Here is a 27,998-nt window from a genome sequence, read left to right on the forward strand (position 1 = left end):
AGCTGAGTTATGACAACTACAATTCCAGATGATCTGCCCTTAGAGAAATTAAATGAAGAACAGCTTTGCCCACTCTTCCTGAAAAAGCTTCTAGATGCATGCTCCATAAAGTTTCTCTTTGGCTTTACTTTTAGTCTTTTCTCCCCTTTGATTCATGATAACACCAGTCACCAAAACTCAAGTTCAGATTACTCTTTGCATCTGTTTCATTGAATGGTGCTGGGTTATTTCTTATCAAATGACTCCCCAGTCTTCTTGTAAACATTCCAATTCAGCAATTGGTGTTTTATCTATTTCCTTAAAGGGGGGGGTCATTTCTGCTGTTGGTTCCATTGCAAGTCAGATGCACATCTCAAAACTTCAAGACTTGCGGATTGCTGAGCTCCTCTCCAAAGGGGGCTGCCCTGGTATTATTCTCTTCCACATTGGTCGTGGTTAAACAAATATTGGGACTGTCTTCTCTCATCTGTAGCTGCCATCATTAGTAGCTTCACTTCTTAGATAGTGAGCTTCATTTTAAAATACATATACTGTGGAATCACAGGGCCACAAACATCTTTCATACAACCACTTTCCTTCCAGCCTGGATCTTCTGAGTAGCAATTCACTTCAATACCATTCAACAATCTATAGGTTAGTCCTTGCCTGCTGTAAGCAGAGCACAGGTTTCTGCTAGATATACCGTATTTTTCGCCCTACAGGACACACTTTTTCGCCCTACAGGACGCACTTTTTCTCCTCCAAAAATGAAGGGGAAATGTGTGTGCGTCCTATGGGGCGAATGCAGGCTTTCGCTGAAGCCTGGAGAGCGAGAGGGGTTGGTGCGCACCGACCCCTCTCGCTCTCCAGGCTTCAGGAGAGCCCCAGCGCCAGCCCCACAAGGTCAGGGGACAGAGGGAAGCGGAACGGCGCCATCCCGCTGTCTCCCGAAGTGGTTTGGAGGCTGACGGCGGAGAGACCCCACCGCCAGCCCCGCAAGCTCCGGGGACAGCAGGGAGGCGCAGCGCGTCTCCCCGCTGTCCCCGGACCTGATCTGAAGGCGGGCGGCGGGGAGAAGAGCGCTTCTCCGCGCTGCCGGCCTCGCAAGCTCCGGGGACAGCTGGGAGGCGCAGCGCGTCTCCCCGCTGTCCCCGGACCGGATCTCAAGGCGGGCGGCGGGGAGAAGAGCGCTTCTCCCCGCTGCCGGCCCCACAAGCGCCTGGGGGGGAAATAAATTTTTTCCCCTTTATTTCCCCCCAAAAAAACTTGATGCGTCCTATGGGCCGGTGCGTCGTATGGGGCGAAAAATACGGTAATTGTTTTGAAAAGTACATGCATCAAGCAAAGCAAATCACTTATGCACTCCTGCTATCCTAGTGTTGCCAACTTTTTGTGAGCTTTCTTCATGCCATGGTTGTGAACAGCTAAAAACATCAGTAGTTAAACATTTTCTAGTTTTCACTGATGAGAAAAAGTTCAACTGGCCAATGCCTAGCTCTTATGCTGCTGACAAAAGCATATAGAGTCAGAGGTGGAGGAAACCTTAACAGCTCTATTATAGGTCAACACTGGGCACTTCCTGAGGCCCATACTTGCTGAGGGAAACTCAGCAAGATGGGTGGGGTATAAATTTACTACTATTAATTATTATTATTATTATTATTATTATTATTATTATTATTATTATTATTATTATTTTCTCCAGCAAGGAACCCAGTGTCAACCTCCTCAGCCTCCTTGATGTCATTGTCTGTTTATTTGCCCCCTCACAGCATGTAAGCAGTGAGAAGACTGAGGAGATAGACCAGTATCCTTCACATGCCTTTGTTAGAGTGGAACTTTGGGAAGTTGAGAGGATTAGGCCCAGAGGGAAAGTGTAGTGCAAAGGATTGGACAGTATTGCCATCAGTGAGAAGGAGGGGTCTCACTGAGGACATATTTACAAAGGTCCTTCAAAAACCTAGCTAATTCGTGAGAAAGCCCAGTAGCTCAGTGGTGGAGCCTTTGTGTATCCTTTGTGTACACAAGATCTGAATTTCAGACCTTGGCCTTTCCAATATCAGTGCTTGGAAAGGCTCTTCTGCCTGATACCCTGTAGAGCTACTGCCAACTAGATCAATACACACCATTGATCTGACAGTGTGCAGCCGTTTCAATTAGGTTACCTTTCCACTTATTAAATAAGCTCTGTTTTAAGTGGCATTTGCTGTGTTTTCCAGATCACCTCAGCCTAAGATTATTGTGTTGGAGAAAGGCTCAGATGGATTGGGATTTAGTATTGTAGGGGGCTATGGAAGTCCCCATGGAGACCTCCCTATTTATGTCAAGACCATTTTTGCAAAGGTAATCGACAAGAAAAGATGAACCTATGCATGTATCTTCGCTGCTTCAAAATACATTTGTAACAACTAATTTCATTTTAATTTGATCAAAGCCACTCTTTGATTGGGGAAAGTGGGGGGGGGGCAGTCTGTGAGTTTCCATATCTTGGAAAATTGGAACTACACCCCCAGCAGGCTGTTGCTAAATTTTTTTGAAAGTTGTCTATTGACTAGGTGAATGGATGTCATCAGCTGTGTACACACCATACATTTAAAGCACATACCCTCCTCCAAGAGTCCTGAGAACCATAGTTTAGCTCTCACAGAGCTACAGCCCACTCCCCACCCTTAACAACGTACAGTTCTTAGCAGGAAAGGTTCTTGAAATGTAAGGTGTGTTTACAGTCATCCTTAAAGTTTAGCTTCTATCACATCAGAAAGGTGTTGGGTTCTCAAGCTCTCATTTTTGGAATGAAGACAAGTCATTTTCCTAAGTTAGATGCTGAAGGCCCTTTTAGAAGCACCAGCCTGAGGTCCAATTCGCAATTAATGTGTGATAACATGTCAAGTTTTTTTAAATAGCAGCTGTGGGGAGGAGCTAATCAGAATTGAGATCTCAGCGCATGGGAAAGGGAGGCTTAACTCTGGTACCAGTGCAAATCCCTTCCTGAGCTACTGTTACCAGGAGAGAAGTTTACACAGCTGCTATTTTGATTTTTCAAAGCCATGCATTTTAACTGCAGCCGTGCATTTATCGTCACTCCTAGTTCACCATGGTACCTCTGGTATCAGGTGTATCCTTTGTTCCTCTCCCACTTAAAGATTCAAATAAGTGTTCACGTACCTGTTTCTGGGTGTTTTACTCTTTGTTGATCTGGTGTATCATATTCTTTGTTCATTGCATTATTTTCCGTATTTTCATGTTTCTTACTCCCAACTGAACAGTTTTGGGCATTATATGACAAGGTTGCATCAAATTTTATGCACAGCCTGTTGTGCATATCTTGTTTCAATCTTTGCTTAGATGTGCAGAATCTGAAATGCGAAACAGACATTTAAAAAAAAGATGTCTCTGTCAAGAAATTATAAACGGACAGGCATGTGGAATATTGGAGAGCTGAGAACATATAAAAATGCCCACAATCAGTTTTTTTAAGAAAGAAAAAACTTAAAAGGGGAGTATTAGAAAATGGAACACTATTTGCAATCTGGTTAGCACAGTTTCAGGTACTTAGTTTAGACATTAATTTTAAAAAAAAAAATCAGGAGTCCTGCCATAGCCACCTGGAATGCTATGCTTGAGGGGGGCTCCTGTTGTGACCTAGCAACTCAGCAATTCACCCAGCAACTGACACAAATAGTATACATCAGTTATCTCATCTTGCAAAGCTGGCAACACTGACCTACTTGGCCAGCATTGTGTTAGTTTTAAAAAAAAGTGAGACAATTTTACATCATCAGTTCACATTTTCAACAAGCTGTGTGTCTGTGATTTGAAGCCGTGTGTGCAAATCTTTATCTTATGATGCATGACTTATTCCTTCCAGAGTTCTTATGTGGGCTATCAGTCCACATCTTTTGAAAAGTGGCGCTTCTGCAGCAAAGGAAGTAATAGTGCAGCAAAGGAAGTCGCCCTCACCCTTCCCTAAAAGCAGATGGCTAGCCACTGTGTGGCCGATAGCAATCTCTGGAAAGCTAATTCAGCAGCACAAGGTGCGGGATGTGACTCTCAAAAGGACAACTTTATGGATACTTGGTACTCGTTTATGCAATATGCAAGAACTAGCCCACACAGTGAGAGGCTCCCAGAACTGCATCAGGCCTTCTGGAAAGATCTCATTTCCAAACACTGCATGGCCCAGTTGGCAGCCAACCAGGTCTAGAGCAATTAATGTGTGCCTCTGTACCATTGATGGCATATGGGACACAGTTGCACTTGATTTCCTCTTCAATCTCTTTATTACAGTCAGTAATCAGTATTCAGTTGATTTGATCTGGTTCTGTTTGGTTTCATCAAAAAAGAACAAAAATGGCAGGGAGTACTATTGACACGCCTAATCTTGGAGGTGGGGGCAGTCCGGTCTAGAGCAGAAGCTTCTCTCCACCCCTTTTCCTCATCATCTGTGAAGTGTTTGAAGCGTTAGTGGCCACAAATGCTCCAAGAAGCATTAATAATGTTAATGGAATGTCACCGTTGAGGGTGGTTTGTGTATGTCTCTTTTTATTCTTCTTTAATTAAGCCCCTTCAAATTGCTTGGCCTCTGATGTGCCATTTTTGTGTGTTTTTTTCAGGGAGCAGCTGCAGATGACAGCAGACTGAAGCGTGGCGATCAGATTTTAGCAGTTAATGGAGAGACTCTGGAAGGCGTGACTCATGAGCAAGCTGTAGCAATTCTGAAGCGCCAGAAAGGGACTGTAACACTAACAGTGTTGTCATGAGATTTTGCTGCAAATTCAATCTGGGCTGGATGCAATTTATTTCTGAGCATTGCTAGAGCTGCTATAAAACAATCCTGTGTGGGATGAAAACCCAACTCTGTCTAAATTTAGCACACCATTAATCATGTCGCCTGTGCTGTTTACATCCATTGTAGATGTTCGTTTTGCCTAGTCATTGAAACTAATTGTGAAATCCTTAAGCCCACCCACCCCCATTCATCCCTGGTTTCCTTTGAATGTGCTTCCTGGCTCCTGCTTTGCCCAGAACTGCCATCAACCAATAGGAAGTAAAGTCACTGAAACAAAAATTAGCTTATACACAAGAAAGAAATTAGCTTATTGTTGGATCCCATCTCATGCACAGAGATAACTACAGAGTGGCTTTTCATTTCATTCATGGTTTACTTACGTTCATTCTTCTTTTTTTTCAGCCATTCCAGAAAACATTAAAAATGTAATTCAATTACTGCTGTTCTAAATGATGAAATATCAGATTCTCCCATGGGAAATTAATTGTAAACTGTGTTCTAATCATGAAATGTCAACCCTCCCTGTCTAATCTCTCTGGATAGATATTTGTAAGTTAGTGGCAATCATGACAAGTCAATTTCAGCCTCTCCTTAGTTTGTGTGTGCCATTGTTTTAAAGGCTGGCTCCCAAAAATTATTGAGATGGATTGGCATGAGCCTTTTGAAGGGGCTGTCTCGAGGGAGCTGGTTCAGTGATAGGGATGGTTTGTACAGTATAAAGCTTAATTGCACAGAGGCAGAAGGAAGCACCTTAACTTGAAATAGGGCTACATATTATTTATAATGACAATATAGCAAAAGAAACCTGGTGGCTCAAGTTAAATTTATGTAGTACAATGTCATTGTCGTCAGTAAACAAAGTGACAATTTTCTATCTAAAGCCTGCAATTTCTGTAGAATGTATGTAAACTGTATGATACAATTAGAATGCAATAACATTCATGTTGATTGTATATGTGCTAAATTGGTCAAAGGTGACACAGTAATCAAAGAAAAGGTGATTTTGTCTCGTTAAGATTATTGTCTTTGTCTTATGTGCTATGTTTGGATATAGCTAATCACAAAGTGCTTTAAGCTACTGGAATACTTTCATGGGTGTTCCTTGAATAGTGCCTGGAAGAAGATTTTAAAGGATTTCTACACATCAGTGTGCAGATTAATGCTAGTAATATTTCTAAGAAATGCTAAGAAAATGTCCCAGGAAGAAAACTGAAGAACACTTTAAAGGCTGGAGGCATTCTCTTTGATAACATATGAAGTTCACACTGCACACCCATAATTAAACTTGAAAAAGCATTTTAGACTTGTTTAAGGATTGTGACCAAAATCTGTTGATCGTTCTAGTTTAGTTTTGACCAAAAATGTGTAATTTGACAGTTCCCAACCATTCTTTTGAATTTGACCCCAGCTTTTGCCCTTTTATGCATATGTTTCTGATATAAAGAATGATGAGCTTCTATAACTGAGATATTTTGCACTCCCTGTGGCTCAAGGCAGAGATCACATGATTGCTGCTTGTAATTTGCACTCTTCTGTGTGCCACATATAGTACTGCCAAAAACTGCATTGCAACCTGCAACTGAGCTGGTAGGGAAGTAAGTGCTATATGTAAAAGATAAAAAGGCACAATCTGCTAGGAAGGTCTCCTTGCTTTGAGCCCCGTTGAGATGAATGGGAACTGTCTGAACATGGTGTGGGCAGGGCTTAAGGCAGGAAAACCTCCCAATGGATTGTGCCTCAATTCTTTTAATGAAGCCTGCATTATGCTGCTGCTTCTTTTTAGTATATGGGCTTTTGGTTTGTTTAATAATGCTGATTTCTGTGATATGGGCGGGAGGTAACAAAACATATAGTTCATTTATGTATGGCAGTAAAATAAAATGTTTTACGACTTCCAAAGATTTGAAATAAAATTCACTTGCAAAAAGTTGGAGGAATACTGGAGCAGAGTCAATATTGCACCAATGCACAGAAGCCTAACTTTATCTTAGAAGAGAAAAGATACATCCCAGATGACATTTTTCCTGGAACAAACACTTAAAAATGAGTATCATTTGGGAGCATGGGCTAAGGACTGTTGATTCTTAGCAATTTTGTCCCTTGCTAAGTTGTTATTTTTTTTACTTGTTACCCGCACTTCACACTAAGGTCCCAGGGTGGGTTATAGCATTAAAACACAAGATTAAAAACAATATTGTATTAAGTTGTTATAGCAGGCCTGTGAGGGCGTCAGAGCAACGCTCTCTTGGCCAGGCCTTAAACCACTTGCAATCTAGCCATCAACTTTCCCATTTCATTGCTTGCAGGTCTCTGCCATACCAAGGTGATCTACATGCTCCACAGTGAAAGCGAGGCCAGCCACATGTCACGTGTTCAGCATAACTTGCCATCCCACAGTGAGACAAGAGCCTCAACAGGAGTGCCAGCCACATTAGCTGAGAAATCCCCCAGGGCATTCAGGAATCCATCCATCTTTGAGGGTAGACCATCTCAGTGGATCCCCCACCATTGCAGAGTAGGATAGCTATATTCAGCCCAAATCTCACCATGGGATTGTCCATCCTCAACACAGCAAGAATATAGTGGTACCTCGGTTTAAGAACAGCCCTGTTTACGAACTACTTGGTATAAGAACTCCACAAAACCAGAAGTAGTGTTCTGGTTAGCGAACTTAACCTCGGTCTACGAACAGAAGCCGAAAGGCGGGAGGCCTCATTAGGGAAAGCGCACCTCGGTTTAAGAACAGACTTCCCGAACGGATTAAGTTCGTAAACCGAGATACCAATGTGTTATCAATCTGTTCTAGGACATATCTAGTCACATATGCTGGACCCTTGGAAATTACACTGAAAACAGAAGAAAGCTAAAACTGCTTTGTAGGCAAATGTTATCTTGCAGCCAATGGCAATAGGAACAGTTTAATGCAGAACAGATTAAGCATGTAATCTGTTGAAATAAGGCCTCTGGCCAATTTCAAGATCAGCAATATGACTCCTCATTAGGTAATAAGCATGGCCCCCCCAAGGAACTTCTGCCTGCTGAAATATCTCAGAGACCAGGTGTATAATGTTAAAAGCATCCAATCTTGATAGTTTTTCTGAGCAGCAGGATCCACCAGTGCCCATTTTAAAATTCATTTTTCAAGTGCTAAAACCGCTGTTCATGTGACCAAGTGGGGCTGCCCTTTAGAGTCACACTGGCATGCTCTTTCAACAGTCACACCTATATAGCATATGTTCCAGCTATCCATATCCTTATGTTGGCTTTTGGAGCTCCTTTTGCAGGAAAACAAAATATTTGTATGAGCTGGTGAAATTGCTACTCGCCCTGTGCTCTTGGCCTTCTGCTGACTGAACGTGGGGGGGGGGGTAGCTAAGAGTGTGCCTGTTTTTCCTACAGCCTTACAAGTCCTACACCTACAAGCAGTTTGATAGAAGGAACGGAACAATACAAATCAAGAAAAGATAAGGAGGGTGGCAAGAATTTCATTGCCAAGAAGCAATTATTTCCACTATGTGGCTTCAGAAGCAGAAGCTTGCGTTGCAAGCCCCAAGTTTATATCAAAGGGAGACTCGGTGCCATTTGAGGGGCATATCATAGGCTCTCCAAGCTGAGTTCCTGCTTCAAAAACACACCCTTAGAGATATTTTCCACATTGACCTACCTCTCTTTAAGATCACAAAGTGGGACGACTTCTCTATTATCTTCAACTTCTTATTGTTAAAGCAATCTTATTCTATGAAATTGAGTTGGAAGAGCATGCTCAGCTGAGACAATTTTATCTGTCTTTATAGCTCTGTGCTTTCGCATTCTTGCCAGATAAGCAGGAAATCTACCCATAACTCTCCGGTTATGAGCCATTAATGTTCTCTGCGGGTCTATCCTCTCTATCTTGGAAAGCAGGTAAAAAGTGAATATATTATTATTGCAGCGCAAAATGGTCTTGGAAAGATATATTTCTTTACTGGCAAATCAAATATAATCACCGCTGCCAGGAACCCTGCCAATAAGCCCATTGCTTTACAATTAAAGTGTTGGAGGCTTGCAAGTTCCATGTGGACAGATTACGGTGGCCATATTTCCATATTGCCAGTCCCCCAAGGCAACCACGCAAAAGGCAAGCTCTTCGACCAGTCAATCCTTTAGGACCAAGGTGGCAAGTGAAGAAAAAAGGACTCTCACCAATGCCGTCTGGGCCGCGGATGCAGTGATGAAAATAAATCGGGGGCCACCTCAAACCACCCCCTACCCCTGGCACATCTGCCAGAGCAGCACACAGGAGCAAGACTCCACAAGGGCTGCCTAACCGAACTATAGCTTAGGGCCCCACTCTCTTGGGGGCCCCCAAAAAATTAAAGGAAAAAACTGGATGTACATTTCTAAAAAACAAATAAAAACCTACATATAGCAACAGTGTTTTGTGTTGTGTAGGCTCCTATGATGTGAGTAACGTGCCCCGCCTGCTAGCCTGCTCCCTAAAATATCACTGGTTTGCTCATTTCTGTATAAAGGTTGCCTACATTCTGCATGGACTGGTTGTGTGGCAATATGTGCAAATGGCTTTAGATACCAATTAGGTCCATAAATTACCATATAGCATATATTGAACACAAAAAACAGTGACAATTTGTTGTTGACAGAGGACAGCTGGACATATAAAGGGCCCCATTACCTTCAGTAGCTTAGGGCCTCATCAAACCTAAATCCAGCCCTGGCTGCCTCACATTGCCGCAGTGGCAGTTGGCCACGAGGAGCTCTCTGACAGGTGATGGAGGGAGTCTCCCTTCTCCTCTGCAGCTGGAAATGGGTCAGAGGGTGAAAACACAAATGTCCCACAGTGCCAACGGGGCAAAGCAAGGGAAAACGCCTGGTGCCCTTCCTCAGAGAAGAAGGAGCGACCCCTGGCCGAGAGGGCGATAGCCTGGTGCTGTGTGGAGGTGTCTGGCACTAAAACCCAATGCACCAAGTGAGAGGAGTGGGGTCGGCAGACGAAGGAGCCTCTGGCTTTGTCTCACAGACAAGAAGCAGCACTTGCCCTCCCAAGTGGAGAGGGAGGCAACAGCTGCCCCCACAAGGTGTGTCTCAGCGCTCCTTGCTCCTCTGCCCCCTCTTCACTCCCTCTTTCACGCGTTCCTCCTTGTTGAACTTTTTCTGGTAATATCTCCCCCCAAAGTTAAAGTTTGGGGGGATTTTTAAAGCATTTTTAATGCTTTAAATGGCCCTACTTGCCATATGTCTGGGTTTTATGGACATTCTGTCAATTTAGCAAAAATCCACCCGGATGCCATTTTTCAGCCCGATTCCCAGATGTGTCTGGGAAACTCCAGATGTATTGCAGCCATAGGATGGATGCACTTAAAATTATTTTAGGATTATATTCAAGAGCAGCAAGTGTTGCCTGAAGTCACTAGGTTTCCCACAAATATCTAATTGGAGGAAAGAATTGTTTCAGTAATATACAAAAAGTGGCATAATCAGTGAACTGGTATAGGTCTTGTATGTTTGGTGCCCTCTAGTGCCAGGTATCCATTATGAAAATCTGTGCATTGAATTTATTCAGTACAGAGCAGAGGCTCTTAGAAAACAATGAAGTGAGCTTCAGTCCCCTTACCTCTAGGTACCTCAGGCCTGGTCAGTGTGGTGTGGCTTCCTTAATATCAGCCATGACCCAATAGACACTTTGTGACTAGCAGCTGATGTGCTTTTATTGACTAATATGGTATCAGGTTTGGGCAGTAACTAGAAGCATCCCACCTTTGCAGCTGTCATTACCACTGCATAACAGCTGCTGCTTTGGCCTTCAATTCAGTTTTTGTAAAGATCAGTATATGACCATTTTAAATGAATGAATAAATGAATAATATTACATTAATCCAATAAGCAAGAGTGGCTCATATGCAGGCTGGATACATCCCACAAACATTGTTATTATTATTATTATTAGGATGTGGGTGGTGCTGTGGTCTAAACCACTGAACCTCTTGGGCTTGCCAATCAGAAGGTCAGCAGTTCGAATCCGTGCAACAGGGCAAGCTCCCATTGCTCTGTCTCAGCTCCTGCCAATCTAGCAGTTCAAAACCATGCCAGTGCAAGTAGATAAATAGGTACCACTGTGGCGGAAAGGTAAATGGCATTTAATGTGCTCTGGTTTCTGTCACGGTACTCTGTGCGCCAGTAGTGGTTTAGTCATGCTGGCCACATGACCCAGAAAGCTGTAAGTGGACCAACACCAACTCCCTCGGACTGAAAAGCAAGATGAACACCGCTACCCCATAGTCGCCTTTGACTAGATTTAACCATCCAGGGGTCCTTTACATTATTTATTAGTATTATTATCAATCATCATCATCATCTGGCACTTTCAGCTATCTCAGATGCTATTCACAGTGTGATATAAAAAATTGCCTTTTCCCACCTCAGGTTTTGAAAATGAATCTGTTTAAAAGCAAAATATATGTGTCACTTTCAAGTTCTCGCTGACCACCATACTGCCTCTTGAAGAGATTTATTGCAAAACACGCTTGTGCCTCAGACACTGCCCAGGCCTCAAACCTTGTAGTGTTCTGTGAAGGCCTTATTGTTAGGCAGCGCTGGCTTTTATTATAGAGCCATCTGTGAGGGTGCTGAACTTGGTGCAGGCTAAGAAAAGCTATTGGGTTTTGCCTGTAATGAGCATCCATTAAAAACTCTTACCAAAAAATGGGGGCAGGGGAGTGCTTACTCTGATCTGCTTCTAGACATGCCCAGCAAAAGGAAGCATGTTTTGAGTTACTGTATTTAGGACAAAAACCCTACAGCATGCTGTTGTGCGCACCAGAACGGAGGCAGCGATGCCTTAGCCCAATGCACATTACCTGTTTGGCATTTCTACACCCAAAACACACCCAAACTCTGCTTCATTAGGCTGCCTTCTGCACATATGCTGTCATCAGTGCTATTATTCTAGAAAAATAGCCTCGGTCCAGTATACCTGAAGGAGCGTCTCCACCTCCATTATTCTGCCCGGACACTGAGGTCCAGCACCGAAGGCCTTTTGGCGGTTCCCTCACTGCGAGAAGCCAAGTTACAGGGAACCAGGCAGAGGGCCTTCTCGGTAGTGGCACCTGCCCTGTGGAACGCCCTCCCACCAGATGTCAAAGAAAAAAATAACTACCAAACTTTTAGAAGACATCTAAAGGCAGCCCTGTTTAGGGAAGCTTTTAATGTTTAATAGGTATTTTAGTGTTTGTTGGAAGCTGCCCAGAGTGGCTGGGGAAACCCCGCCAGATGAGCAGGGTATAAATAATAATATATTATTATTATTATTATTATTATTATTATTATTATTATTATTATTATTATTAGAGGTGCCGGAACTCACCATGAGCGCCTCCCTTGTTCACTTACAATGGCAATGGTGCCCACCTGAGAGGTGCCGCCAGAACTGAGTTCTGGAGAGTTCCGGCTGGAAAAAAGCAGTGGCTGTGATTCACACATTCACAATGGCTGTCTCAAATTTACACACCTCAGCTTAACTGCGCAGTAAATGTGGCTTACGTTTTCCTTTCTGATTGAAGCTTCTTTGAGGGGAAACGCATCAAGCAGCCGTGAAACTACAAGGCGGCTCTGAAACGCTGAGTAATGTCATGGGTACATGGCTTTGAAAGCCAGCAGTGGGAGCATGCTTGACCCAAAGTAAATGGCAAAGTGTACATAGACAGAGACTAACAGCAAAGCAAGGGCATTCTTGGTAATGGTGCCCTTGTGAAACGCTCTACCAAGGAGAACAATCAATTCCTCTTGCCCTTTAGGAAATGTGTTTGCGGTTGGCTGCGGAGCTGGAGTGTTGTTTTTTACAGGGTGTCAGTTGGCCTCTGTATGGGTTGTATGGATAGCAATTGCTAGGTTTTAGTGCCTGGGAAAAGTGGTTCTTGATTATTTCATATTGAATTACTTTTACTGAAAATTGCCTGAACAGTGCTGCAAGAACCTACTGGCATATTTTATTTTAACAAGTATATTCTGCTTTTTGCCATGAAGGTCTCAAAGCGGCTTACACAACGATATCTATTTACCAAATAAATACAACTAACTAACTGGATTGAGAAATCTGGAAGGCGCTATGAATAAATACTAAATCAGACTGGTACTGCCTAACAGTCAAAGGTATGCATTTGGGTGCATAAACTTTATCCATAATTGAACATAATTTCAACATAATTGTGGATAGCAGGTTTTTGTCAGTTGGAATAATAAGATGTTGTTTTCCCAGGCCATTTAACCAAATGTGTGAACAGAAAGGAATTCAACAAATGTCGGATTCCAGCAGAATGCCAGCTAAAATTTAGTGAGAATGCTCTTTCAAAACAATCCTCCTGTAAGACAGAGGAATTGCATTTTCTGTTGTCAAACATTGATTGGTGTTTTGTTCGTTCTTGTTCTCTTCATTGAATTCCATGCTTAGCAAATGGCTGTGGAAAGTTGATGTGTGTGTGGGCTTTTATGTGAGACACTGAACTGAAACATGAACCAAAAGTTCTAGTTTGGACCTTTAAATTTTAAACCCCAAATATAGTTTGGAACCAGGCTACCAGGAGAACCACTCAATACAAACCTGCCTGGGAACATAAGAACATAAGGGCCTGTTGTATCAGGCCAATGGCTCATCTAGTCCAGCATCCATTCCTCACAGTGGCCCTCCAGATGCTTGTGCGAAACCCGCAAGCAGGAGCTAAAAACTTTTCCCTCCTGTGGTTTCCAGAAACTGGTATTCAGAAACATATTGCCACCAGCCATGGAAACACAGCATTAAGATCTGTTTCAGAGACAGCCCATGCGCAGGAGACGGGGCCTTTTCGGTGGTGGCCTCTGAGATGCGGAACTTCCTCTCCACTGAAGGGTACGCAGTCCCACTTTTAGCTAGTTTTTAAAACTTATTTTGGATTGCTTTAAATTATATTTCCTACATTTCCAGATGGTTTAAGGTGACTGAGCCATTCTATGCTGCTGTTTTGTTTTTTTGAATTACCTTTTAATTTTTTAAAAAATGATGCAGCTGCCTTTATTAGGAAAATAGGAAGCTGACATACGGAGTCAGCTCATTTCCCCACCTAGCCAAGTATTGTCTACCCTGGTTGAAGATACTTGCACCCCAGTATGGTTCCCCTTTATCACATACGCAGCACAGCAGGACAATGACCTCCCCCCCCCCCCACAAAAAACATACAAATCAATATGGCTAACCGGACCCAACAACCTACCCCCCTACTTACAAACAAGTCACACTGCAATCAACTGAACTCTACCAACCAAGCTCAGGACCCCCTAATCTCTCGCAATAGCAACAAAAATAAATAAATATATGAACAAAGGACCTGCCTGTGTGAAGCTGACACAAACCCCTACACTAACACAAGGCAACACAACAACAACAAACAATACCCCCATCTCTCTCCCCACAACTGCAAGATATCTATGACAAAAGTGTCTCTCACTAAACGTAAATGAACTGTGAAAAAGACTCTTTGAATGGAAAGTGGACACAATAGATGTACCTTTCTCTGTTTGTTTTGTAGCACACACAAAAAATCCTTAATAAAATAATAATAATTAAAAAACAAAACAGAACTGTAGAGCTGGAAGGTACCACAAGGCTCATCTAGTCTAACCTTCTGCAGGGCAGGAGTTCTCCAGGGTTTCAAAGAGGAAGCTTTCCTGACCTACCTAGAGATGCTAGGGGTTAAACCTAGGATCATTTTGCATGAAAATTTTACTGTTCTCTTATAATGTTTGGTATTTTTTTGTTTGGCAATATATTTTGTGATCATATAAGTAACATTGTAAGGGCTATGCCTAAAGAGGCTGCATATAACTGTATAGATAGAAATCCATATCCTGTTAAGACTGCAATCCTAGAATGATTTTGTGGGAGTAAGTCTCATTGAATCAAATGGGGCTCCTTTTTAGTAGACCAGCATAGGCTTGCACTGTAATAACCTTTTAGCCCTGCGTCTCATTCTTCGGAAATTTCAGTAGGTGGAGCAATAGACAACATTTTACACAACATGCACCATTTAGTACAGACAAGCCACACAAAACAATTGCATACAAAAAGCATCCTCTGCCTGGTGAATTAAACGGATAAACTGAAATCATAGTTTTTCTTCTTCTTGGACTAGTGTTTGCTGGTCAAATTGTATGAAGACTGCACATGCTTACCAAAATTAAACAATGCCACCCTTGGGGTTTTCTTCACCCTCTAATTTGATGAAGGGTTTTAGTGGACTTGAAAGCTTGCACACTCCTTTTGTGTACAATTTGATAGGCCTCATGCAGATTTTGGACTTTTTATTATTGGCCAACACAGCTACCTTTGCTTTTTACCAAAGCAAGTTCAATAAAAATAAGCATTCACCCCCTTTGCCTGGCTCATTCTGTTGACAAAGACCAAAGCACCAAGTTTTAGCTTATTTAAAATCTGTGTCAATAACGCTTTAGTTTAGTAACCAAAGTGCACATCAACATGACACTATTTGTGGAGATTGGATGTTTTTTTTCAGGATTATGAACTATGAAAATTAAAAAGCCCTGGCCTACCTGGAAGCAAGTCCAACATCCAAAGGTCCGGAAACGCAGTCCAGGGTCAATCCAAGTAGCCAAGTCTGAAGCCCAGCAGTCAGGATACAGCCCAGAGTTAAACCCAAAGCACAGTCCCAAGCCAATGTCTATCAACAGGGGCAGGAGAGCAAACACAGCACCTCAGCTCTGCTTCCCTCTTTGTATGCTGATTGCAGCATCTGTGTTTGATGAGGCTTGTGACCTTCACCTGTTCTGAGTCTACTCAAGCTGAGGAATCACATAGCGAGCCCCACCTGGCCAGCTAGGCTGCCCCAGCCTCCTAGAGAGTCTCTGCTGCTGCTCCCTACGCTTCAGAGTCTGGCTTGTTTGTGGAGACAGGGGCCCCTCTGACTCTGGTGATGGGTCTTGCTGCTCTGAATCCTGTGCATTGACCTCCGTCCCTTCACCATCGTCTGTCACCCTGTGAGTACTTCCTTCCCAAACCATCTGGAATAGCTCAGTCGGTAGAGCATAAGACTCTTAATCTCAGGTTTGTGGGTTCAAGTCCCATGTAGGGCAAAAGATTCCTGCATCGCAGGGCGTTGGACTAGATGATCCTCATGCTCCCTTCCAACTCTACAATTCTATTATTTTCCCATCCTCTGCTTGCCCCAGTGTGTCCCAGTCCTGGCTACATCCCTCCCCCCCAAAAAAAACCAGCTACAGGGGATGGGATTGTTGTGGAAATTCTGGGTGGGTATTCACAACAGCACAATTCAGAAATAGCTAAGTGACTAGGTCCAAATGGTTTCAATGGATCTCAGTCTCATCTGACTTTTTCTCAATTGTCCTCATAGAGTATATCAGCCAACCTCTGGTGGTGCAGAGTCTCTACATTATATACGTAATGCTTGGGAACAATCAACTCATAACTCCACAATGTGGTTAGGCTACTTCCGCAATAGTTATTGTTTTGCTCCGAATCAGTTTATTAATGAAAAGGGGGGACCCTTTGGAAATGTGTTTTAGCTGCATGATGTGTTGTCAAAGTGCATGTTCAGTTTTCACTTTCGAGGACTTCCCCTTCCCTCTTGCACAGTGGACAGCTTTATTCTTCTTCAACAATTGAGATGATGATGTCAGCTGCAGACTTAGATTTCTTAAAAACAAAATCCTGCTGACTAAATATATTTCTGCCCTGTAAGCCAATAAACATTGATTTCTGCAGATGGGAGAAGCCAAGAGATATTAAATGATAACATTTTGTTCGTGATTCTGTGATAGGACCTGGAGAGATTTATAATTATTACCTCTCCGGCTCACTATTATCTTATTTAAGACCCCAGTGTGTGGTGTGGTTGCCAAGCAGCATCCACCATCCTGAGATATTTTCATCATTGCTATTGACCTCTTTAGATCTTGAAAAACATTAATAACCTCCTTTTTCCTGGATGGCCTCATGATCTTGGCATGGGCCCTGACTTTGGTATGCACCTTATATTGTATGCATTCAGGTGCCGTTTAGAGGCAATCGTTGCTCCACTTTTTATTATAAGATGAGGCTTGCTTCCACATGCATGAAAATTATTTGATGTATAAGTTCAGGAAGAGGACCCGTAGCACAGTGCCAGAGCAAAGTACTTGGTTTCTTGCCAAGGTTCAATCCTTGGTGGCGATGGCAGGATCTGCCAATTTCGGTTCTCTCAGTTTCTCAATCTTAAATTCAGTTTTCCACATTTCTACTTCAGTTTCCAAAGCGTTTTGATAAAAAAAAATCCTCAGCATTTTAGTGCTAATTTCTCCTGATAAACACATTTTTGTATCCAGTTTTGACTAATGTGCATGTTTTTGCAAGCATCGTCTCCTAATGTATTGCATTTTTGTATGTTATTATCACTAATGTAAAAAAAATTATGCACATGCATCCCTAGTACATTATATGCATTCCTGTAAACACCGTTTGGCTGGGAAACTGCATCAGAAAATTTGGATAAGTACAAATTTCAAAGGTTGGCTGTGCAAGTTTGACAGATTTGGCTTTAAATGCAAACTGTATGGAATTATTCCCCCTTCACTAGTATGTAGCTGAGCCACAGGACGGAAGACTTGGTGACCTGCTTAAAGGAAGTGGAGGCCAAGGGTGGGCAATCTTTTTTTCCCCTTCTTCTGTCAAGATCCAAGCGTCCTTGGTGGTAATCTATCAGAGACTGCCTGCTAGTGGTGGGTGGAGCCAGACCTGAAAGTGGGTGTGCCCTCTCTCTCTCTCCCTCCCTCTCTCCCTCTGTACCCAGCAAAATGCCAAGGGAGGGTCACTCTTGCTGAGGGTCTGAACTGATTCTTTGTAGAGGATTTTTGAAATTAGCCCGAGTCATATGAAATTAGGCTGAGGGCCACAACATGCCCACCTCTAGTGTAGGCCTTGCTGTGATGGATGAACCGATGGTCTGCCTCAAGATAAGGGAGCTTTGTCTGTCTATGTCAATGTTTCCCAAACGTTTTTGGGCAACGGCACACCTGTGTACTAAAAAAAAATCTCGCGGCACACCACCATTAAAGCCCCGCCCCGTGACGTCAGCGCGCAGCGTCACGCCGGGAGGGACGCACAAAAGTGAACGTTTTTTCCCTCGGCAGCTCCTCTCAGCTGCGCTCAATCCGCCTCGGAGCGCAGGAGCGATGCCTCTCTCTGGCTCTCCCTCCGCGCAGGCTGAGGGAGGGAGGGAGGGGCGCGTGTGACCCGTCTCTGCTGGGAGACCAAACCCAGCGAGGCAGAGTCGCGCGGAGGCGCCCAGGCAGCGCTGCCGGCTGCGAGGAGGAGCGCCAGGCAGCAGCAGGAGGCGCGGCCTCTCCTCACCGCCCCCGCCCCGCCTCTCGCCGCCCGACTCGCCCGCCTCCCTCCAGGCATCTCGCGGCACACCAGCCGGTGTCTCACGGCACACTCGTGTGCCGGGGAACACCGGTTGGGAAACACTGGTCTATGTGATGTCACGTCACCTGGTCACTAAGCGCTTGATGACTTATCAAGTCATCATGTATGAATTGTCTCCAGTTGAAGACACCATGTTTGTGGTGTTGTGGTGCACAGGACCTGCTTGTGGTAGTATAGCTTTAGGAGGTTCACACACAGACACTTGCCATCTGCCGCTTGATATGGCAGTCATCAAGTGGAAAGAAGCTCACTTTATAATCAAGAATATCTGTGTGTTTTCTGTCTGTTTGTGGATGCCAAGACTCTCATTTATGTGATACAGCCCTACAAAAGAACTGGCTAAATTGTGAACTGAAGTAGAAAAAACCCACCAGATGCTGTATCGTCCTATTCTATCAATGGGCCTTGACGCACAAAGCCACTGGCAAGGATTGCGGCTTGAGCATTGCAGTTGCTTAGGTGGTGCTAGAAAGTTGTTTCTCCTCCCCTGTCATTTTTGCTGTTATTTCCTGAGTGGAAAGAATGCTGTTGTTATGCTTTAAAATACACTGGGAAGAGAAGGGGCCGGTTTCTGTTGTTTATTTTTAAGTCAGAGGCCCTGCCATTCTTGCCTTTTCCGTGGAGTCTAAGACTCAGGGAGACCGCACAGTAAGCCGTGGATTGGACGTTTGCATTCTTGGCATATCTTTGAGTTTATATCATGACAGCTTGCTGGAGGAGAGCTCTTCCATTTCAGTCTGCCCCCAACCACCCTGGTTGCTTTTAATGAGGGCGTCTGGTGCTTCCACCCCTAACCCCTTTCAGCAAAGCAGATAGGGGGACCTTCTGGACAATGTGGCTGAAATGTGTTCTGTTCATCTCATGGCTGTTTCACATGAGACATTTTGTACTCAGTTTTAGGATATCCGAGAATGCATACATGTTGTGTCAGCTACGAAGTATGCATGTATAAATGAAAGGTTTTCTTTTCAAAATATTGGCAAGTGATAAGCTGCTTGTGGTGATTTCGAAGCGAAGTAGAGCAGCCCATAGCTATGACCTTGGCTGCATACACACCATACACCCCATCCTGCAAGAATTCTGGGAAATGTAGTTTCCCCCCTCACTGAGTTACAGTTCCCATCACCCTTGACAAACTACTTTCCCCATTACAGTGGTACCTCAGGTTAAGTACTTAAATCGTTCCGGAGGTCCGTATTTAACCTGAAACTGTTCTTAACCTGAAGCACTACTTTAGCTCATGGGGCCTCCCGCTGCTGCCGCGCCGCCAGAGCACGATTTCTGTTCTCACCCTGAAGCAAAGTTCTTAACCTGAAGCACTATTTCTGGGTACAGTGGTATCTCGGGTTACAGACGCACCAGGTTACAAATGCTTCAGGTTACAGAGTCCACTGACCCGGAAATAGTACCTCGGGTTAAGAACTTTACCTCAGGATGAGAACAGAAATCGTGTGGTGGCAGCAGCGGGAGGCCACATTAGCTAAAGTGGTACCTCAGGTTAAGAACAGTTTCAGGTTAAGAATGGACCTCCAGAACGAATTAAGTCCTTAACCCGGGGTACCACTGTATTCTTTTGTGGGAGGGGCAGTAAATATGCTTTAAATTTATGGTGTACACTCATCCTTATCAAAATGGATGTTAATACATATAACTTTCCTTCCAAAAAGGAAAAAAAATACGCAAGACAGGACACTATATCTCTGTGTACAAACAACACACACACCATACAATTTTAAAGTCTAAGAAAAAACCATTTTAATTACCAGAACATTGCAGATGATGAGAGGTACATTTTATTACCTTCTTTCTGTGCTTTTCCCAATAAACACTCTCATCCACAAAAGGAGGTATTGACAGACTTTGGGTGAAGGAGCAGGGCTTTTTTTCAGCCGGAACTCAGTTCCGGCACCTCTCAGGTGGGTGCCATTGCCATTATAAGAGAACAAGGAAGCCATTATTGGTGAGTTCCAGCACCTCTTTTTTCTAGAAAAATAGCACTGTGCAGGAGTGCAAATAATATTTAGAAAAGCACCTCAAGGGAGGCATACATCCCCTCTCATGAAAGCAGACCAAGGAGCCCAGTTGCCACAAAATGCTGATTGGCTGTTGGAGGTAGAGGGGTGTGTGGGTGTGGGTGTGTGCATGTGTGTGTGTGTGTGTGTGCGTGTGCGTGTGCATGCTGATGGATAGATGCAAAATCACAATGGGGAGGGGGATGGAACAGAGTACTTGGGAAGAGGGCAAATTCCAGTTAACAAGCCATAACAGGAAGACTTCACAGTGCAACATTTTGTTGCAAGTACTACTTGTTTTGTGACCAGTCCAGCACCAGAGATCTGCACATAAACAGAACTGAATGTTCCTATTTCAGTACTTACTATACAGATGTGCATCTGGGTGGATATAATATATATCCATTGCTTTGAATGGAAGGCGCTGTCAGCATCCTGTTTAAATGTGCCTACCTACCAACCATCTACATTCTTGTGCAACTAGTCACCTATTTGTCTCTGTGCATGGTTTCGTTATTGGATCAAGGTATTTGCTATCTGTCACAGTTACGATTCTGTAACATTTAGAATGGTAGAATTCTGAGGGTCATCTGGTCCAATCTCAACTAAGAGCATCCATGACAGAGGGCCACCCAACCTCTGCTTGAAAACCTCTATGGAAGGAGAGTCCACCACCTCCCAAAGGACTCTCTCCCACTATCAAACAGCTCTGTCAGAAAGTTGTTCCTGATGTCTAGTTGAAGCCTCCTTTCTTGTAACTTGAATCCATTGGTTTGAATCCTACTCTCCAGAACAGGAGAAGACAAGCTTGCTCCATCTTTCATGTGACAGCCCTTTAGATATTTGTAAGCATGGAACAGATGTATAAATTAATGTGTAATTGTGACAGTGTGACTATTATTAATCCGCAGTACGTAATGTTGTTGCTGAGCCATTTGAACTGGTGAAGGCTATGTGGTGAGCAAGTCATCATAAAGATACATTTAAAACTGATAAATTACTTCTGCTCCTCACTGCACAGAGAAGTTAATCTACAGGACTGATGGGCCTATAAATAACCTTCAGTGAGCTCCTTCCCATTCAGTGTCTAAATTGTTGTTGCTATACAGCACAGTATTAAACTATATTTCTTTAGCAATCAACAGCCTTATTTCTGAACTTGCCAAACTTGAGTGTTTACACTGTCTTAAGACAATAACTGGGATTTTAGACAGTTCTTTTCAGTTCTTTTCAGTTCTTTTCAAACATTAAATCAAACTAAGTAAACGATGTGTAGAAAAATACTTTAGGTTAGCGCTTCTCTAGATAACAAAAGGCTAAATAGTATCTCTGAAGTGCAAATAAAAACTGCATATGTAAGATAAATATAAAGAATTCTAGCATCTGCAATTGACATCCGCAGAGTTCCCTTGTTCTCTTGGAATGGCAATGGCGCCCACCTGATAGGTGCCAGAACTGAGTTCCTGTGAGTTGCCCCTGAAAAAGCCCTGGTTACAATATTAGGCTTACATAATGCAAAATTGAAGGAGGTCATTCAGATGTTGTTAATCATCATATTATAGACTGCATAATTTTATATGAATGCAAATGCTATAATTCTATTTGATGCCCACAGGCATTTCAGAGTCTAATAAATAACCAGGATGGCAAGAAGTATATTTTAAATACTTTTACTACCGTATTTTTTGCTCTATAACACACACCCGACCATAACACGCACGTAGTTTTTAGAGGAGGAAAATCCGTAGGCATGCCACCCGTAGGCATTTCCTCTTACTTTCTAGGAGGAAAAAAGTGAGTGTTATGGTGCAAAAAATACGGTAATTGCTTCCTGAAAATATCTGAAAACAAGCAAATGTTACATTTTTCACATGGACACAACACGGAATTCACTTGTAGATTCTGGTTTTAGAACACTAAAGTAAAATTTGAAAGCTTGCATTAGATGTCCCTTAGCTTGTGAAATGCAACATTAAGATATGATTTTAGAATTCTAGCACTCAAACAAGTACAGGCACATTCAAAGAGGGACCAGCAATGGATAACTTTCTATTGCAACATGAAGCTTGTTGTTTTTTACATTAAACATGTGTATAACCACAGGGTCTCGATGAGAGACTAGGTTTTAATGCTTTTGTTTTTGGGAATCAGTCCTGCAGATTTTTTAAAAATAGAATTGTGCCTGGTGGGTACATTTTAGGTTCGTACGCCTTTGCAGAATTAATATTTATTTAGAGATGGCAACCACATATATTTAGCTATTATATATAGGGATGCAATCAGATGGATTCTTTATATTTAAATTTGAATTTATTTTTTTCCCTTTAGTGACTCTAGAGAAATTGCATCAGAAGTTCAGTGGGTTTTGACAGAGGAATTTGGCTACTATTCACAAGTTTGTGGGTGGTGGACTGTAAACAGATTACCATATATTCATCTGCAAGCAAGGAATTTATTTATCTGAATAAAGTGAACGATAGTGTATTTTGAATTGTCAGTCAAAATATTTGGCTTTCCTTTTTTTTACCATTCCAGAGGAAATGGAAGACATTGCTAGAACTTGAACTTCCTTTTCTTGAATGGAGCAAGGCTTTCCTTCTTCCGCCTTCTATCTGCAGTGACCTTGGGCTCCCTGAAAATCTGCTCTTGAGGGCTGGCAGGTGCATCTGGAACAGCATGGTAGGTTGCATAGGAGGGATTCAAAGCAGAGGGTGCAGGGAGATTACAAAAAACCTGGGGACCCATCCTTGCATGAACAGAAGCAACTTCCACTCATACATCTTCATCATTAGAATCGAGCCATTGGCAGCATTCATCCATCATAACCAGAACAAATAGATGTTGTTTTTCTATTTTCATGTTTCCAGTAAATAAGGGTGAACCAAAATGGACCAATGAACTGAGTTTCTACCAGGATTTAACAGTCAGATATGCTGTGCAAATTCATAGACTCCTGATCAACCTGGAACCAGGTTGATGTTGATGTTTCACTTTTGTGAAGTGAAGCCACCATTGGTCCATCGAGCTGACTGGTGGCATCTGTCCAGGGTTTCCAGCAGGAGTGTCTCCTGGCCTTAGCTGGAGAGGGGAGGGATTGAATCTGGCACCTTCTGCTTTCAAAGCATGCGAGCTACCATTGAGCCGTGGCCTTTCCAAACATGGCATTTTCAGCACTGTTTTGTTTTTACATAGCATACTTTTTCATTTATCTGATGGCATTATATAGTTTTATGAATTGTAGGTTTTAACCAACAAAGTTCTGCTCAGAATGGATCCCAGTTAGTCATGCCCACTAATTTCAGTGGGTCTACTCAAGAGTACAATTGAAGCTCAATAAAACCCTATGCCTTTAATCAGACTCCGAGTAGACCCATTCACAAATTTGCCATTTGTGAATTTGAGAGGATCTTCGATTCTCTCTCTAGTTTATTCATTATGAAATGGAATATCACTTTAGCTGCCTCTCTGTCTCATTTCTTTTGCTTGACTGTGTTGGATCCTCATATGGTGTTTGTAGGCTATATCCAGCTTTGTGGGTCCCAGGTTTTGTATGTGCCTCCTACCAGAAGCCCAGGCCTTGCTATTGATAATGGAATGTGAGGTGGAATGACCTCCTGTTGCTTTAATGATTACAACAGACTTGTGTGTCTCTGTGTGTTTTTCCTGGAGGACAGTAATGAAAGGAATGCTCAGTTTGAGCCCTTAAAAAAAGGGCAAGGCATGAAGTCCTGTTTTCTTGAGGGTATTTGGGAGTTGTGCAACTGAGGTCTTATGTGAAGAGTCAAATATTTTTGCCCCTGAGCAACAGAATCAACTGCAACCATTAGCTCCATACTTGGTGCTGAAACAAGTATTTTTTGTGGGATCACTTCCGACTGAAGGTGTGGAGGAAAGTGAAGAAAGAAGAGGGAAATAAGGGGCAGGGTGGTGCAGATGGAAAAGTCCATTCAGTTGTCAAGAGCATTTTAATTTTCTTACAAGTTCTTTGTAGAGATTGTGTGACTAATAGAAGCCTGTTTTATTTTTAATGAGGGCTGTTTAATAAGAGTCTTAATTTTTTAAAAGCATCTCTTCTCTCTGCTTTGGTCACCATTATTTTACCTCAGAATGCACCACATATAAGTTTATTTCGACAGCTCAGCTGGATTCTCAAATTGATTTTGTGCTTCTTTCAGCCCTACAGAGCTGGACCATTAATTGATTACCTCTCAAAGTCCGTGACTGCTTTTATCAAACCTGGCATTACTTAACCATTTTATAAAGTTTCCCATCAATGCAATCACGACAGACTTGCACAGATTTAAAAAGAGGCTCTGTCAACTTGTTATATGACTAATTTTAATAGTAATGTACAACAAAGTTCACACAAGTCTCATTCTATTTTTCCTGGAAGGTTACTATAAATGATAGTGTCAGTTCATTTAAAGCATTGAAAGCCAGACGCAAAACAGTTTTAAAAAACCCCAAATTACTTTCAAGGTTTATTGTAGATGGGAGCTCCTTTGTTGTGTGTGTGTCTGTGATCCACACTCAAGCTGCTCAAATGTGATGTGTCTCACTTTGCAGCATCCCCTCTTCATCCCATTGCTGCTAAAAATAAATTTCTGCCTATTTTCTTACAGAAGCTGTACCTTAACAGGTGCATGCATGCAGAATCGAACAAGTGTAGCTTTGTTGCATTTATGACTACCATGCCAAGAGAGCTAATGTCATGACAGAGAAAAATAGAGACCCTGTTGTGAAAGTATTCATTTTTTAAAAGTCGGATAGAATTGCTAGGTACATGTCAAATCCCAACATATGTAATACTGGTTGGGTTTGCAAGTAATGTCCTGCGATGACAGTGAATGGTGCTAAGCCTTGGGGTTGAAAGTCTTCCCATCTCCCCTTTCACATGGCAGAGGATTTGCCACTTACAGTTTTATCCTAACCATTGTTCGTTGTGATGTTCAAACCTGGGAAACTATTATTTTTCAAGTTTCAGATCTGTTAATAAGGCAACCTATACAGGTTATGGATTTGTCAAAAATATAGTTTGAAAACAAGCCACTCTCTGAAAGTATAGCTTGATTCCGAACTGCTCTCACTAAAAATAGTATTAAAAAGCCTTTGCAGTTCTCTGGGTTTGAATGTCACAGGGAACAATGTTTACTTTAAAATAAGAAGTAGCTCCTCTTCTGGTATGAGAGAGATGAGGGACAAGCACACAAAGCTGAGGTTGTGATTGCCACAACACATGCACATAATGGGAAACCATAATTTCCCATTATATCTGGACCCAGCCACTGAGTACCATAAATGGCTTTGTTACAGGGCCAAATTACTTATGATGCAAGAGATCAATGATCAGGACCACTGCATTTTGTTTAATCATCCAAAACAGCCAATTTGATCAGGGAAATAGTGCTGAGGGAAGCTCCTCAGTGCCGCCTTTTTCTCCTCAGAGAAGCCCTAATGCTTCCTGCACATGACCACATCATGAAATTTTCTTTAGCTTTGCCCTAAAGAAATGTGTGCATGCACTGAGAGCTCTGTGACTTTCTTCTTTGAAGAAAAGACCCCTATGCTTCATCCCACACTGTTAATGTAACCCACCTGATTTTCAAACGTAGTTCACCATGCAGCAAAGAAGACTGCTATTTTACAGTTCCATTTATTTGCTTAAAATGATGGGTCATTGCAAAACATTGCTCATAGCAGACAGCCCAAATAGTAGAGTGATCTGGCATGCACGCACCCCAGTTTAACTAGTTTTCAGCATAACATTTGCAGGATAAATTTGAGGCAGAGAAGCTAAGCAGATGCATATTACAGCAAGTTAATGAGGATGAACTTTAAATTATCACTTTGACAAAGCTGCTGTTCAAAAGAGGAGGCTCCACTGGAAATGAGGAACTGGTTGCACCGTTTCTGGATTATGGAAGGTATTTTTGTTATTCATTGTGGTTGAGCAATGGGAATTTGAGGGAGATCTTCGTATGTGTGCATTGTAGTGAGTTCTGGAAGGCTGCCAGAGCCCACAGAAGAACTCTGCCTACCCTGTGGGTGGAAGGTTACTCAATAAATGAAACAATATGGCAGATAAATTAGTACAACAGATTTCAATCTACCAAGTTTGGGATTTCCAGCATTTCAGCCTGATGAAACAGATGAGAACAGATGTTTGCCCAAAAGGCACCTTCCATATGAAGCCATAATCAGAAATAGCTCTACAGAACCTAATTATGAAAATATCTTAAACAATAATAATTCTCGTGAGGAAGTTTATGATCAAGTCATTTTGTTCTACATACTTAGCTTGGTAAAAAAATGAAAAAGCACACGGTATCTTAATTGTGCCCAAACTTCCAGTGAGAAATATACTTCAAAGCTTTCTCTTGGCTGGTTAATTCAAATTCAATTAAAAAAACGTAAGAAAGCCATATATATGATAATTCCAAAGGGATAAAAAACAAGATGGTTGTGCTTTGTGAATATACAGGAAGTAATGTGTGTGTGTTTGGATCCAATACATTCAACTATTTCTGTAAATAATTAGCTATGACTTCTTGCATCAGAGCCATAGAAACCAAACACAACCAAGATATATATTGTACATAATCTAGCCAATCTATATTTGTAGCTGTATGCTGAGTAAATGTTGACTGCCGGTACTTATAGAAATCAATAGTAATAAATAGCACAGTACAACTTACAAGTTAACTGAGACATGCGTTAAGATAGCTGGTTACAAACAACACTCATTATCTAAAGTTACTCCAAAAAAGTATTGCTTTACTGCTGTGCTTGTAGACAAACTGGAAACATCATGTGCTTTAAGAGATATATGCTGGACTTTCATTTGAAAAGCAATATCTGTTTTCACAGCCCAACCCAAAGATGTGGTACCAATGCCAAATCAATGACTGTCAACTATACTTTAACTCTGTGTCTTAGTTTCCTTTCTTCTCAGTAATGTCTAGTTTTACCCTATATGTGATGCTGTCGTGCTGTGTATTCTTCTTCTTTGTCTCAGAACATCTGCTATCCACAGTGGTGGGCGACAAGGAGAAACAGATAGGGCGGTGATGCAAGGTCAAATATTGCATAAAATGAGACACTCCTGGAAAAGCATGGCGTAATGGCAACAGCACGGTTGGATCCAAAGTTCTGTCGATGAAGTTCTGCTCATGCAATGGGGATCTCTCGAGTCTCAACTCTCAAGTTCTGCTGCGGTTGGATCCAAGCCCTTTTGACAAACACATCCAAACTAATGTCTCTTGTAATGACTGCTGAGGTACTAAGAATTGGTACTAATTTGTGCCCTTGAACTGGGATCAGGCCCAGACCATAGCCTTAGCCCAACAGCAACCATCAGTGCTACTGCACTCTGAGTTGTCCCTGATGTGATGCTCTGATGCAGCAGGGGGAAAGGCTGGTACTTTCTTACAGAGCAATCAATGGGCTGTGCAGCAACAACAGGCTTAGAAAAATATGTGAATCTGAGGAAGATTTACTGGGCAGGAAGGAAGACTTCCTAGTGTTACCTTATTCACAAGGTACAGAGAATATATTTGAAGTTAATACAAGCTGACACAGCATCAGGCTATCAATAAATTTAAAGTATCTCAAAATTGCTCCGTATTACTTGTACCTTCACTGAACCTGGGCAGCCTTGGTGTGGTGGTGATGTCATACCTGAAAGCACATTATCCTTTATGCCCTTGGTCTTTGAAAATGTAGAACTATGCCCAGGACCAACCTAGTTGCTTCCCTG

General features: G+C 42.5%; 1 protein-coding gene and 1 long non-coding RNA gene across 7 annotated transcripts in view; both read left to right on the forward strand.

The window, feature by feature from the left end:
- The window catches only part of PATJ (PATJ crumbs cell polarity complex component), a 153,613-nt gene extending 146,918 nt beyond the window's left edge, over nucleotides 1–6,695 (forward strand). For 5 of the 6 annotated variants that reach the window (XM_081193630.1, XM_081193629.1, XM_081193626.1 and 2 more), the window contains 2 exons: nucleotides 2,199–2,322; nucleotides 4,593–6,695. In XM_081193630.1, coding sequence (XP_081049756.1) covers nucleotides 2,199–2,322; nucleotides 4,593–4,739 — 271 coding nt within the window. In that variant the 3' untranslated portion in view covers nucleotides 4,740–6,695. The remainder of the gene's footprint in view (nucleotides 1–2,198; nucleotides 2,323–4,592) is intronic. The other variant, XM_081193631.1, reaches the window with a different exon arrangement.
- Nucleotides 6,696–22,435: 15,740 nt separating this feature from the next.
- Nucleotides 22,436–27,714, forward strand: LOC308586840. The gene is made up of 2 exons (XR_014008089.1): nucleotides 22,436–22,637; nucleotides 22,778–27,714. It is a non-coding gene; the product is annotated as an uncharacterized lncRNA (long non-coding RNA).
- Nucleotides 27,715–27,998: the final 284 nt, after the last annotated feature.

Source organism: Podarcis bocagei, assembly GCF_964188305.1.
Source record: "Podarcis bocagei genome assembly, chromosome: 5".
NCBI lineage: Eukaryota > Metazoa > Chordata > Lepidosauria > Squamata > Lacertidae > Podarcis > Podarcis bocagei.